The 15,105-nt window shown below is 44.4% G+C and overlaps 1 protein-coding gene across 6 annotated transcripts in view; it reads right to left on the bottom strand.

The window, feature by feature from the left end:
* The window catches only part of APBA3 (amyloid beta precursor protein binding family A member 3), a 202,396-nt gene that overhangs the window by 138,813 nt on the left and 48,478 nt on the right, over positions 1 to 15,105 (bottom strand). For 5 of the 6 annotated variants that reach the window (XM_068233790.1, XM_068233786.1, XM_068233789.1 and 2 more), the window contains exons 4-5: positions 8,505 to 8,591; positions 8,234 to 8,392 (exon numbers count right to left, since the gene is read on the bottom strand). The exons of the other annotated variant lie outside the window; for it this stretch is intronic. In XM_068233790.1, the coding sequence (XP_068089891.1) occupies positions 8,234 to 8,392; positions 8,505 to 8,591 (246 nt within the window). The remainder of the gene's footprint in view (positions 1 to 8,233; positions 8,393 to 8,504; positions 8,592 to 15,105) is intronic. 6 annotated transcript variants of the gene reach the window in all.

The raw sequence follows: 15,105 nt of genomic DNA, 5'->3' as shown, positions 1-15,105 counted from the left end.
GCTTCGGGTGGCTCTTTGGGAGAAGAAGTCGTCTAATGACTGTCTAGCTCGTCTGGAGGTCTTGCTGCGAGGTGCCTTGCCACGGGGGCGATTTGCCATACCACATTAGGTAGAGAAAGCGCAGGTCATCGGGTGCGTAGATCGTTAGAAAGCTACATATAGCCAGGAGCTCTTCTTCCTCACGTCCTCACGCGGCCATGCTCAGCTCCGCCCCCTCCTTTTCTTTTCTATTTTTCTCCGCTCTTCTCTGGACCAACGACGTGAGACTTTACCCCCGCACTGGCTTCGCTCGGGGAAGTGCTGGCACTCAATACCATTATCCCTATTTTTTTATTATTCTTGTTATAAAAAACAATCATGGCTAGTCTCCCTCTAAAAATAATAACACATAATGTCCAGGGGTTTAATTCTCCCCAAAAAAGAGGCAAAGCCTTTCATTATTATAAAGCATGCCATGCAGACATTGTATGCCTCCAGGAGACTAGATTCTCCAGGGATAGTCACCCAGCTTACCTTAGTTGGCACTTCCCCCTGGCTTAGCATTCTTGTGCCCCGGACAAGGTGAGAGGGGTTACTATTGCCTTTAGGCGTAACCTTCCTTTTATCTGTGATTTTTCCTTACTTAATCCTGCAGGGAGATACGTTCTGTTAAAGGGTACATTGTTTGACAGTAAAGTCACAATAGTGTCATATTATGCTCCTAATAGGTTTCAAGACTGGTTTTTATCACACCTTCTCCAGGTTATTGACCATCATGCTGAGGGTATTCTTATTTTGTGTGGTGACACTAATGTGGTTTTAAATACGGATTTAGACAGGGCAGTAGGTCCTAATTCTTCAACAGCTTCCCAGCACTTTTCCTCCTCCACCTCACAAACAGTCAGGCAGCTTTTCTCCAACCGAGACCTAATAGATGCTTGGCGCAAGTTGAATCCTAGTGCAAGAGATTTCACCTTCTATTCGAACCCACAAGGAAGCTTTTGCAGAATTGACCACTTTTTTATACACTCATCATTTATTATGAACATTCAATCAGCTAAAATTCTTACAGTCCCATGGTCAGACCATGACCCTGTACAAATACAACTCTCTTCATTGATCCCTAGAGGTCGCTCGTTTAAATGGAGACTTAATGACTCCTTATTGTCTCACCCAGATTGTCTATCTAAAATCCAAAACTGCATCTCTGATTACCTAGACCATAATGAAGGCTCAGTGAGCTCAGCAACCATCATATGGGAGGCTCTAAAAGTTACAGTCAGGGGGGGCATTATTAGCGTTGCCACACATATGAAAAAATTAAAAACTCAAGCCATTTCCGATCTGACGACACAGCTAGAGGAGACTGAACTTAATTGGAAAGCGGCTCCAACGGCGCCACTAAAGTTAGCTAGAGACAATCTTCGCACAAAGTTAGATTCTTTGCTTAGTGAAAGGGTTGAAAAACAGCTCAGGTGGCAGAAAAACAAATATTATCGCTGGGCCAACAAACCACATACGCTCCTAGCAAACAAACTGAAGAATTGTAGTTATAAACCCCCAACCCTACGGGTTCGTAGCCCCTCTCACTTGCCTACAGCTGACCCCCATAAAATAGTTTCTCTTTTTCAAGAATTCCTCAAAAACTTATATAAAACTGACAGCCGTCCAGATCCCTCCAGCCTGGAAGCCTTTTTTGCCCCTATACAACTTCCCTGCCCACCTCCAGATGCAATTGAAAATTTATTCTCTGACATTAGTACTGAAGAGGTCCTAATAGCAATAAAATCTTTAAAAACATCCAAGACCCCTGGCCTAGATGGGTTCTCACCCTTATTTTATAAAAAATTTGCGTCCACAGTAGCCCCACTACTGAGACAGACCTTTAATGAGTATAGAGAAGGTAATATCCCTTCCTCAACCTCTCTTTTAGCAGATATTGCCACGTTGCCCAAATCAGACTCCGACCCAATTGATGTTACTAATTTTCGGCCTACATCTCTCTTAAATGTCGATGTGAAACTATTGAGCAAAATATTGGCCACTAGGTTGAACACTTTCCTCGAGAATTTGATACATAGGGATCAAGTGGGCTTTGTCCCTGGCAGACAGGCCACTGATGCAGTTTTTCATGCCATCCAAGTTTTTGAATGTTTGAAAGCCAGATGGATCCCAGGAGTATGCCTTAGCCTTGATATATACAAGGCCTTTGACACCCTTTCGTGGGACTATTTACAATTTGCATTGCAACGCTGGGGATTTGGCTCTCCATTCATTAAATGGATACAAGCTCTCTACTCCTCGCCTCTAGCCAAAGTACAATATGCTAGCTATTCCTCAGATACTTTCCATATCGAAAGGGGGACAAGGCAAGGTTGTCCCCTTTCCCCCATCTTGTTCATCCTCGCCTTAGAACCATTGGCACAGGTAATCAGAGATGCAGCGGAGGTAAAAGGTTTGGAATTGCCGGGTATTCAGCACAAGATTAATCTCTTTGCTGACGACATGTTGTTATTTGTCACAGATCCCCAATCTTCAATTTCACACTTAGGGCTCTTTTCCACCTGCATGAACGCTAGCGATTGCTGAATCGCAAAACCGGCGATTCCCCCGACGTTTGCGGCCGCGATTTTGCTATGCTATGCACTGCATAGCAAAATCGCGGCAATTATCGCTCCGCCGCGCGTTCGCGTTCCCGACAAAAGCGAATCGCGGTAGTGGAAATGATCTACCGCGTTTCCTATGTTAAAAAGCAAACCGTAGCGATTGTAAAATCGCTAGCGGTTTGCGGTTTTGCGATTCAGCCAGCGCAAACGCGCTGGTGGAAAAGGGCCCTTAATGACAATATTTAAAAAATTTTCGCAGCTTTCTGGTCTGACCATTAATCCTCATAAATCTGTTCTCATGAATATATCAATGGATAGTAGCCCCTGGTCGTCCTCAATAAAAGATTGCCCATTCAAGATAGCTACAGCACATTTAGAGTACCTAGGGATACACCTCACTCCAAACTAGGATTCCCTTTTTCAAGCGAATTACTACCATCTCTCTAAGAAAATTACCACTTTAATAACCCGATGGTCCCCCTTACAGTTGTCCTGGCTTGGGAGGATCCACTCCGTAAAAATGACTATTTTACCTAAAATCCTTTACTTATTTTGACTTCTTCCAGTTAGGGTTCCCCCGCATTTCTTAAGGCTTTTACAAACTAAACTGATGAATTTCATTTGGGGGGCTTCTAGGCCCAGGATTGCTAAATCTACTCTTTTTATGCATAAGAATCAAGGGGGTCTGGGATTCCCTAACATTATTATTTCCAAGCGGCTCAAATCACTCCCCTAGTGGGCCTTTATAAAGGTACAAGAATGCCATTTTGGTCTCTTTTTGAAATTGTTGCTGCTGCTCCGCAATCAATTCAATGCCCTATATGGCTTCCTCCTAGGTCTAGACCAGTGATGGCTAACCTTTCAGAGGCCGAGTGCCCAAACTGCGCCCTAACATCGACTTTTTTTTTATCTCCGAGTGCCACTGGGAGGGGGGGGGGGTGGCCATGATATTGTATGGGCGGAGCTAACAATGATGTAACAGCGAGGCATAAGAAAGCAGTGTTTTCCGCCATGATGTGGTGAAACGAGGATTTGCATCATGGGTGTGCAGAAACTGTATGATGCTATTTATACCCGCCGTAATCCCAAAGCAGCAAATATAGCCAACTATGACCATTAAGGGCTCATTCACACTATTTGCTGCACTGTCAGTTTTGACGCAACGCACATAATGGAAGATTCATATGGTAACATGAAAGTCAATAGACTTCCATGTTACCATTCACACTACAGGTGTGCGTTCCCATGCGTTACGTTGTAACGCATCTGGGAACATTTTAACGCACAACGCATACGTTTCCCCGATGGGTACAGCTGCCAACGTCCACGCTTTAGCGCACCACAACGTGCATTCCGTGTGATCACTGTGCGTTGGCAGCGCATGCATGAAATCGCATTCGTGCATACGTCCTGTAGTGTGAATGAGCCCTTAATAATAAATGCAGCAAGTTACCCCAGACACCAGAAAATAAACGCAATGTGTGCAACATTTCAGCAGAAAATAATGCAATGTGGGCCACATTGCACCAGAAAACAAACGCAGTGGGCCACATTGCACCAGAAAATAAACGCAGTGGGCCACATTTCACCAGCAAACAAACGCAGTGGGCCACATTTCACCAGAAAACAAACGCAGTGGGCCACATTTCACCAGAAAACAAACGCAGTGGGCCACATTTCACCAGCAAACAAACGCAGAGGGTAGCATTTCACCAGCAAACAAACGCAGCAGGCCACATTTCACCAGAAAACAAACGCAGCGGGCAGCATTTCACCAGCAAACGCACGCAGCAGGCAGCATTTCACCAGAAAACAAACGCAGCAGGCAGCATTTCACCAGAAAACAAACGCAGCAGGCAGCATTTCACCAGAAAAAAAACGCAGTGGGCCACATTTCACCAGAAAACAAACGCAGCAGGCAGCATTTCACCAGAAAACAAACGCAGCGGGCCACATTTCACCAGAAAAACGCAGTGGGCCACATTTCACCAGAAAACACAAACAGTGGGCAGCATGTCACAGGACATAAACACAATGTGACAAAACATTTTACCAGAAAATAACACAGTGGGCCGCATTTTACCTGAAAAAAAAAAGTAATGTACTCACCTGACAGAAGTCTTCTCTCTCGGCTGGGCTCTGGCGCGCATCTCCCCCGGACGTTCCTCCTGCAGTCTCCCGCGCTGCCGCTGACAGGCAGAGTGCAGGGCTACGGGAAGATGGCGCCCGAAGCCCTGTACTGGAGACACAAATAGTCTCCAGAGCAGGGCTTCGGCAGCCATCTTGCCGTAGCCCTGCTCTGCCTCCCGGGAGACTGCGGGGCTGCGGGATATGAACTGGTGCGGCGGCGTCTAGTAGACGCTGCGGCCAGTTCATAAGCAGCGGTGGCATGCCAGCAGATTAGGCTACGCTTGCCGGGCCCGGCACGCGTGCCATAAGTTCGCCACCGCTGGTCTAGACCCTCTACTTTGGGTAAAGTCTTTAAACATTTGCTTTCTGTTTGGGATTCCTTCAAGTACTCTCAAGGCCTCCTATCCCCCACTCTTCCACTATTTCCCATATTGGAAAATCCGCTTTTTGCCCCGGCCTATGAAAGCCCGGCTGCGTTCCGCTGATGGTCCTCCAAAAATATGCTCCTGGTCCGAGATTTAATTAAAAACTCTAAGATTATTTCTTGGTCGGATCTCCAAGAACGATATCAGATTCCGAATTCTGAATATTTTAGATATCTCCAGCTGAAGCACTGGATTAATTCCTTACTAGTAAATCATCAGGATCAGGATATTCATCTCTCCTGTTTGAAAGAGCGTGCATACAGAATCCAGGAGGCCGCAGCTTAATTAGCACCTTTTATTCTGCCTTAAATAGCCCCCCAGATGGTTTTGTTCATACATATGCCAAGAAATGGGAACAAGATCTACGGGGTACTAAACCTATAGAGGATTGGAGGATGTCTTGGGACACTATTAACCATATATCTATAAACATCAACCTTATTGAATGCTCCTTAAAGGTTCTAATGAGATGGTACTGGGTGCCAGCTAGACTGGCTCATTTAGGGAATTCTGGCAATTGTTTTCGAGGTTGTACTGTCAAAGGTGATTTGCTACATACCTTTTGGAGATGTCCCATGATAACCCACTTTTGGGCCAAGGTCTATAAACTAATACAAGCAGTCTTTCATACCTCCTTGCAGAAAGACCCTTGGTCTGCCCTACTACATTTCCGCATGGACTCCCTCTCCAAGCATCAAAGGGCTTTGGTGCATTTTATCTTTGTTGGCGCTAAACAAACAATTGCCAGAGCCTGGAAGCAGCAATTCGTTCCCTTTGAGGAAGTTAAAAACAGACTAACTAATTTTATGATTCAGGAAAAGCTAGCAGGTATTCTCCTTGACAAGCTACCCAAGGTTGAGAAGATTTGGCAACCATGGAAAGATTACTTGGTCATAATAGGGAGAGGTTAGTATTATCTGAGTGAACGATGGTCTCCTAACTCCAGGGGTGGGGGTATTTGATCTCCCGTCTAGGTCCACTCTATTCTTCTTCTTCTCTTAACTTTCCTCTTTTCTTTCTTTCTTTTCTTCTTCTTCTCTGTCTTTGCCCGCTTCTCCACCCTATTATGGTGGAGGGGACGGGATTGGGTTTGGGGAGGGGAGCTAAAGGGGGTGGGACCCAGGGGGGGGGGGGGGAAGTGAAAAAGGGTCAAGCGGACAATGGGTAGGGGATTATCGGACTCACACTCTGTGGGGATTCCGGCCACCCTGGGTCGAGTCTCCCTAGTTATTTTACGGTTACGCCTTAGGCGTATCCACTCTACTGTTGAAATTGTTCCTCATGACAACATTAGCCTTGTGTAAATGTTATGCATTTCTTTTTCATGTTCTCATTGTCATGTGGTCCAGTTCTGGGTGAACGTTGATCCCTTACTGGTGTTGTACACTTCTTTTAATGAAAACCTTCAATAAAAATTTTGAAACAGAAAAGCACTCTGCAGTGTGTCTCAGCCCTTATTAATGTACACACTTTACGATAGTGTGTACTATCGAAAACTATGAAATGATAGCTAAGTTTTAGTTAAATCAAACTGTTTTATAATTTGTTAGTGTGAAAAGAAAGGATAACACATAACTGTGTCTGTATTCTTAGTAAATAGAAATTTTCTTTATTTCTTATAACTCATAAATTACTAAACCTGCAAGCTCAACTAAATTCAAATAAACCTTCAAGTGGAGAAAAGCAATTTTAAGAACAGATTTCAAAGTGCAGTATTACATGTTCCTCTCTCCCCCAAAACAGTAGGTGTGAACACATCTTTTTACTACTTCTGTCTGTTTAATTCAACAGTAGGGCATATAGGGTTTGTTGCACCCCTTTTTGAAGAGCACTGCACAATTGAACACTGGCATTTTCAAACCGTAAACAAAGTGTTATCTATTCAGCTGCTTTGTAGTTAAGATATGCTGCAGTAACATTGCTCACAAAAACTATAATCACAGACTTCTTCACAAGCAAGTATTAATTTATTGACAACGGTATCAAAAACACCCCAATCCCTTTAAAAACACAGACGAACAGCAGTGCCATGATTTGCCATGCAAACACAGTTAACTGTGCTACTGACCTCCCACACACTCACCAACTATACGATACACAACATTATAGCATTATATGATATGCAGATCATAGTGTACTAATCTTATTGCACAGCTAAGTCTATATCTGCATATCATAAAAGGCTACTGTTGGAACGGTGTCTGTACACCTATGCGCAACTACAAGCACCATTCCTAGGCTCTACAATTCTGTGTCCATAAAGTCATATAGTGGACACAAAGGACAGTTGTGCGATATTAGCCAATTGATTGGTGTGAGTGTGGTGAGTGTGTGGGAGGTCAGTAGCACAGCCAGCTGGGTTTGCAGGGAAAGTTATGTCACCACTGTGTGTCTGTTTTTAATGGGGATTGAAGTGTTTTTCATACCGTTGTTAATAAATGTATACTTTCTTGTCAAGAAGTCTGGGGTTCTAGTTTCTGTGAGCATTGACATAATGTCACAGTACTGCTCCCTGTAATAATGGGTTTGCAAGTAGTCTGTTTAGCTAGCGCTCCTTACTTTAAATTGAAATACCGTATAAATTGCAACAGTGTTTTTTAACATCATTCAATGGTTGCTATAAGCTACTGCCGATGAAGCTGCATTAAAGCAGCTGCAGTTTGAAAACAGATGGGCAGTTTTTAAAATGGACCTGAAATCTTGCACAAGACATAAGGAAAACAGAGAAATACACCCTGTATGTACTAAGAGAGATTAGCCTGTTTAATTCCCCCTCATTTGTGTCTAATCACAAGTTATAATTTGATCTCTCCCCTGTGTAACATGACTGCCACGGCAGATAAGGCAGATACGTTAATTTGAAAGCACAGGATGTTAACAATATGTCTGCTTTCATGAATCAGGAAGTGGAAACAATGCAGATTTATTTCAGGATTTGTATCAGGTGTAGCAAAGAAATGTTTTTTTTTTTTGTTTAAAGGTTATTATGCGGTTGTGTATCTTTTAGAGCAGAGAGGACATTCTGAGTTTAGGTCTGCTTTAATCACCTGTGTAAAATTACCCCAACAATAACTAACATCAACAATCACTTACATCAACCGACTGAAAGATATGACACAGCATCTTATGTGGCCTGTAAAAAGAAGGCTGGTCCGAGCTTGATAGCAACTTTCTATGTGCCATAATAACTACAATCCCACCAATATCAGCTGTATAGGAAATGGTCTGCAGTGGGTGGTCCATCAATATTTCCTAAGATACAATAATAAATTATGCATAAATTAGCAAAGCAAATGAATATGTAAACCATTTACTTTGAATCAATTTAATAGTAATCAATGCTTAAAAATACATAATATCTAACCTGTGTATCTGCAGTTAACACTTTTATATTTTGCGTTGACACCACGACATCCACGTTTGCCATAGGTTGAGATTCCCCTTCTGGTGCCTAATAAGTTATAGTAAAACTATAAAGACAAATTACTACTTTGCTGAAGAGTTTTCTCATCATTACTTTTCTAAGGATTTTAAAAATACCCAAAAGAGTAACTTTACAGAATATAGCATAAAGTAACGTAATGAATAAAAGTGCTTATTTTTTTACAACATACATTTATAAATTAGTCAGTGTTTTCCCATTGTAATATCTTTCCTCTCTATAATTTACATTCTGAAATGCTGGTATATCACTGGTGGTAACATTTTTAGTTCTGCCAGGTGATCTGTTGGTTACAGAGAGTTCTGGCAGTTGGAAAAAGCAGTTACTGTATATACGCGCATATAAGCCAAATTTTTGCCCCCCCCCCCCAAAAAAAAAAACAAATGTCCCAAAAGGTGGGGGGTTGGGGTCGGCTTATATGGGAGTCATGTGTAGATTGTGCACCCCCAACCCTTGCTGAGTGTACCATCCACTGCTATATGGCTATCACAGCTGAGTGGTGATGGCTGTATGGTCACCCCCCACCGTGTGCAGAGATGTGCGGGAGGATTGACGTTAGATACCCTATATAGAAGTGTCGCCACCCCCCGCAGAGTGTACCATCCACCACTATATGGCTATGGCTGCTGAGCAGTGAAGGCTGTGTGGTCACCCCCACCATGTGCAGAGATGTGAAGGAGGATTGAAGTTAGATACCCTATATAGTGTACCATCCACCACTATATGGCTATTGCTGCTGAGTGGTGAAGGCTGTGTTGTTGTTCCCCTCCCATGTGCAGGAGGATTTGAGCAGTTTAAGGTGAAATCCGCTCTACCCTCTCAATCAAGGATCAGTGCAGGTACTAGGCGACTCTACACCCCATATGCAGCAAGAAGAAGTTAAGTTCCGCACATTGATCCAATCGATTTTAGCAAGACAGCGTAAAACTGGATTACATGTATAGCTGACATGTTTCGGACATGCAGTAGTCCTTAATCATAGCATGGATACAGACTCAAAAAGGTGACACTGAAATACATAAAACCACACCTCCATCCCACAATTGTAGAGGTACACACCTTGCAATTAAGGGCGGTACCAACTGGAGGTCAGCGTTCAGTCCATGTTAAAAACAACAGGGACATACATACATATGACAAGGAAAAATATATATGTGTACTCATGCATAAGATGTTACAAAACATGTACTATACTATATATATATATATATATATATATATATATATATATATATATATATATATATATATATATATATATATATATATATATATATATCTCCAAGGAGTTACCAGCCATGCCAGATACCAACCATCTCATGTACAAGACAATAAGTATGTAAACAAATAATGTTTTATACAAATCCCCCCCCCCCCCCCCCCCCCCCACAATGGGCTTAATGATGCATTCTATAGCTTGAAGAGAAAGAGATAACATGTCCCCAGAGTGAAAAAAATGAAAATGCTTTGCCATGTTAGAAACCTGTGTGGCCAACCAGCCCGCCCCCCGTAATGATCAGATATACGTTCTCTAAGATGACAAGTGGTACACCTGGCATACTGTACACGACATGTCAAACACGACACTATGTATACGACAAACTTTGTATGACAGGTTACATATTTTTTAATGTAAAAATTTTACCATTAGAAAATGAAGTGACCGTTTTACAGATAGAATGAACAGAACAGTAGTTGCAGGCTAGCATACCACATCTATGTGACCCAGACATCTTGAGCCAACACTTTTTCTCTGAAAGAGAAGAGACTAGAAGAGAGAATACCTCCTAGTGCTCACCTGCTGGCAAATCTAATTCCCGTCTTAAAGAAATTCTGTAACATGAAAAAAATCCCCTGAGGGGGAACTCACCTCGGGTGGGGGAAGCCTCCGGATCCTAATGAGGCTTCCCACGCCGTCCTCTGTCCCACAGGGGTCTCGCTGCAGCCCTCCGAACAGCCGGCGACAGACCCGACTGTCAGTTCAATATTTACCTTTGCTGGTTCCAGCGGGGGCGCTGTGGCTGCTTTCGGCTCCGAACTACACGGAAATAACCGATCTCAGTCGGGTCCGCTCTACTGCGCAGGCGCCAGAAACTTGCGCCTGTGCAGTAGAGCAGACCCGACGGCGATCGGGTATTTCCGTGTAGTTCGGAGCCGACAGCCGTCAGAGCGCTTGCGCAGGAGCCAGGAAGGTAAATATTGATGTCATCTTTCACGGAGGGCTGCAGCGAGACCCCCGTGTGGGACAGAGGACGGCGTGGGAAGCCTCATTAGGATCCGGAGGCTTCCCCCACCCGAGGTGAGTACCCCCCAGGGGATCTTTTGACATTACAGATCCTCTTTAAAGAAATCCTGTAATTAAAAAAAAATCCCTCTAGGGATACTTACCTCAGGAGGGGGAAGTCGCCGGATCCTAAGGAGGCTTCCCCCGTCCTCCTCCGTTAGCCTGCCTGGGTCCCCTGAAGTGCGGCAATGTAAATATTTACCTCTCTGGGATCTAGCGCAGGCGTACTAGCGGATTTTCGTTTGGGTAAGGCGGAAATAGCCGAACCCGATCGATCTGCTCTACTACGCAGGCGCAAGTTCTTTTGCGCCTGCGCAGTAGAGAGGATACAATCGGGTAAGGCTATTTCCGCCTTACCCGAAGGAACAGCCGCTACTGCGTCTGCGCTGGATCCCGGAGAAGTAAATAAATCAAGGCTTGTCAGGGGAGGATTGCGGGAGGCTTCGGGGCAGCCAGAGCTGTATTGCCTGCAGCTACAGCTCATTGGGACCCTGAGGCTTCCCCCTCCCGAGGTAAGTACCCCCAGGGGACGTTTTTTATATTACAGAGTCTCTTTAATAATACTGATTATCTGGGGATCCAACTGTAACACTGGTAAAAGAGGTTTGACAAAGGCCTGAGCCCACTGATGCAGTTGTGTCTGCTTTTCAGTTACACATCAATGTTAGAGAAGCTGAAAAGCGGACAGAAGTGGATACAACTGCATCAATGGGCTCAGGCCCCAATGGAAATAATACGGCCAAACTCTTCACAATAGGTAGTAACAAAAACAAAATCACAACCAGAACAATCACCACATGTCCTAGAAGTCGGGGGTAAGAGGTAGTCCCTTGTCTTTTGAAGTGCTATATTGCGCCCCCTAGAAATCATCCATCCTGGATACCCACGTTCTTTGAGGCGAGAAGCCACAACCCTACATTCGGCAGCTAAACTGTCCATGGAAGAGTAATTTCTGTTAGCCCTGGTAAACTCTCCCACGGGCACCGCCTTGATCGTATGAGAGGGGTGGCAACTGTTGGCCCTAAGGGTTGAATTACAACTACAGGGTTTGCGGTATGTTTTAAAGTGAAGAAGACCTGTAACAAGATCTCCACTTAAAACTACATCTAGATAACAGATTGTCCAGGGATCCCACTGATATGTGAAGGAGAAATTAAGGGTATTGTTGTTAAGGAAAACTACAAATTCAGAAACCTCATCGGGAGTACCCTTCCAGTTGACCAGCAGGCCGTCTATATATCTGCCATACCATACTATATGATCAGAGAAATGATTAGCATCACTAAAGAAATAGAGCTACTCCCACCAGCCCATATATAAATTTGCTTAGCTACCATGAAAGCTCCACATCGCTGCAAGTAAAACTTTGAATTAAAAAGAAAATAGTTATGTTTGAGCAGAAAGTCCGTGGCAAGCCCAATGAAGTTGCGGAGATCCACAGAGAAACAAGAGTACCTGGTCATGTGGAAAACCTCAGCCTCCAAAGCAAGAACGTGAGGGATACAGGAATAAAACTATTTAACATCAATAGCAATCCAACTGTACTCCTCACACCACTCAAAATCATGGAGACTGCCCAAAATGTGCTTGGTATCCTGAACATAACCAGGTAAACATCTGACTGGTGGTTGTAAATGTGCATCCACCCATTTGCCCAGGCGTTCCCCCAGAGAGCCAATGCCTGCAACAATGGGCCTGCCCTCTGGATTTTTTATGTATTTAAATGTCACTTTTTTGAGTCTGTATGTATGCTATGATTAACCTCCCCGGCGTTCTATTGAGATCGCCAGGGAGGCTGCGGGAGGGTTTTTTTTCAATAAAAAAAAAACTATTTCATGCAGCCAACTGAAAGTTGGCTGCATGAAAGCCCACTAGAGGGCGCTCCGGAGGCGTTCTTCCGATCGCCTCCGGCGCCCAGAACAAACAAGGAAGGCCGCAATGAGCAGCCTTCCTTGTTTGGCTTTCCTCGTCGCCATGGCGACGAGCGGAGTGACGTCATGGACGTCAGCCGACGTCCTGACGTCAGCCGCCTCCGATCCAGCCCTTAGCGCTGGCCGGAACTGATTGGTCCGGCTGCGCAGGGCTCGGGCGGCTGGGGGGACCCTCTTTCGCTGCTGCTCGCGGCGAATCGCCGCAGAGCGGCGGCGATCAGGCAGCACACGCGGCTGGCAAAGTGCCGGCTGCGTGTGCTGCTTTTTATTTGAAGCAAATCGGCCCAGCAGGGCCTGAGCGGCAGCCTCCGGCGGTGATGGACGAGCTGAGCTCGTCCATACCGCTCAGGAGGTTAATGACTACTGACTGTCCGAAACATGTCAGCTATACATGTAATCAGGTTTTACGCTGTTTAATAAAGGCTTGCTAAAATCGATTGGATCAACGTGCGGAACCTCACTTCTTCTTGCAGGAGGATTTGAAGTTACATACCCTATGTAGTAGTGCCACCACAACCCACCACCAGAGTGGAGCAGCAGGTATAGCCTTTTTCCATGCTTGTATGTGATGTCTCCTCCATGTGTGCCCTCCCCTGTCGGTGTATGGAGAGCAGGTGCGGGTTCCTTACTGGTCTGCGCTACCGTAGGATCGCTCTTCCTGTCTGATTAAGTCTCATTACTCTAGCCCCCACAGTGGCGCACGTGATGAGCGGCACCACTAGAGGGTGTCATAGTAATGAGACTAAATCAGACAGGAAGAGCGATCTTATGGCAGCACAGACCAGTAAAGAACCCGCACTGCTCTGCATACAGCAGCAGGGGGGGGGGGGGGGGAGGGGTGTCACACAAGGAGGAGACAGCACATACAGGCATGGAAATCTGTTATACATGCCGCTCTCTCTGGTGGTAGGTTGTGGTGGCGCTCCTACATAGGGTACATAACTTAAAATCCTCCCGCACATCTCTGCATATGGGGGTACCGCGTGGGGCAACGACACAGCCACATGCTGTGTGCCTGTGGATAGTTGCAAGCCTTTTGGGAAGAGAGACATGGCTGCATATTTGTAGATGTGGACAATTTCTGCAATTTGCGCAAACATCAGCTGTTGTATTTTCCTATCCTCGGCTTATACACGAGTCATACATTTTTCCAAGGGTGGTTTTTTTAGGGTAAAAGTTTGGGGGGGGGGGGAGGTCTTTTTAAATTCCGGTCATCTTAAACACAAGTATATACGGTATTTTCCACAATGCAATGAGGTTCACAGACTGCAAACTGTCAGGACCATGGTCATGACATCATACTGTGGGAGGAACTACACCACAATATCAGCCACACAGACCCCCTAATGCTCTATTTGATAAAAGGAAAAGGTTTCCTGTAGGAAAGGGCATATTGGCTACTAGTTGGGATGAAGTTTAATCCTTGGTTAATTCCTCTTTAAAAGGACCAAACCAGACTTGAGAGGTATATGGAGACTGCCATATTTATTCCCTTTTAAACAATACCAGTTGCCGAGCATTCTATTGATCTCTCATGCTACCGTAGTCTCTGAATCAAGCCACTGAAACAAGCATGCGCCAAATGCGGTCAAAATTTAGTCAAACATCATGACAAAGTATTAGAGGCAGAGGATCACCTGGACAGCCAAGCAATGTGCACTGTTAAAAGAAAATACTTACAGTAGCAAGAAAAAGTATGTGAACCCTTTGGAATTATATGAATTTCTGCACAAATTGGTCATAAAATGTGATCTGATCTTCATCTAAGTCACAACAATAGACAATCACAGTCTACTTAAACTAATACCACACAAATAATTAAATGTTTCCATGTTTTTATTGAACATACCATGTAAACATTCACAGTGCATGTGGAAAAAAGTATGTGAACCCTTGGGTTTAATAACTGTTTGAACCTCCTTTGGAAGCAATAACTTCAACCAAACATTTCCTGTAGTTGCAGATCAGACATGCACAACAGTCAGGAATAATTCTTGACCATTCCTCTTTACAGAACGGTGTCAGTTTAGCAATATTCTTAGGATGTCTGGTGTAAATCGGTTTCCTGAAGTCATGCTACAGCATCTCAATCAGGTTGAGGTACGGACTCTGACTGTGCCACTGCAGAAGCCATATTTTCTTCTGTTTAAGCCATTCTGTTATTGATTTACTGCTATGCTTTGGGTCCTTGTCCTGTTGCAATACCCATCTTCTGCTGAGCTTCAGCTGGTGGATAAATGGCCTTAAGATCTCCTGCAAAATGTCTTGATAAACTTTGGAATACATTTTTTCTTCAATGATAGCAATC

Source organism: Hyperolius riggenbachi, chromosome 1, assembly GCF_040937935.1.
Source record: "Hyperolius riggenbachi isolate aHypRig1 chromosome 1, aHypRig1.pri, whole genome shotgun sequence".
NCBI lineage: Eukaryota > Metazoa > Chordata > Amphibia > Anura > Hyperoliidae > Hyperolius > Hyperolius riggenbachi.
This window is presented reverse-complemented; position numbering and strand designations above follow the sequence as displayed.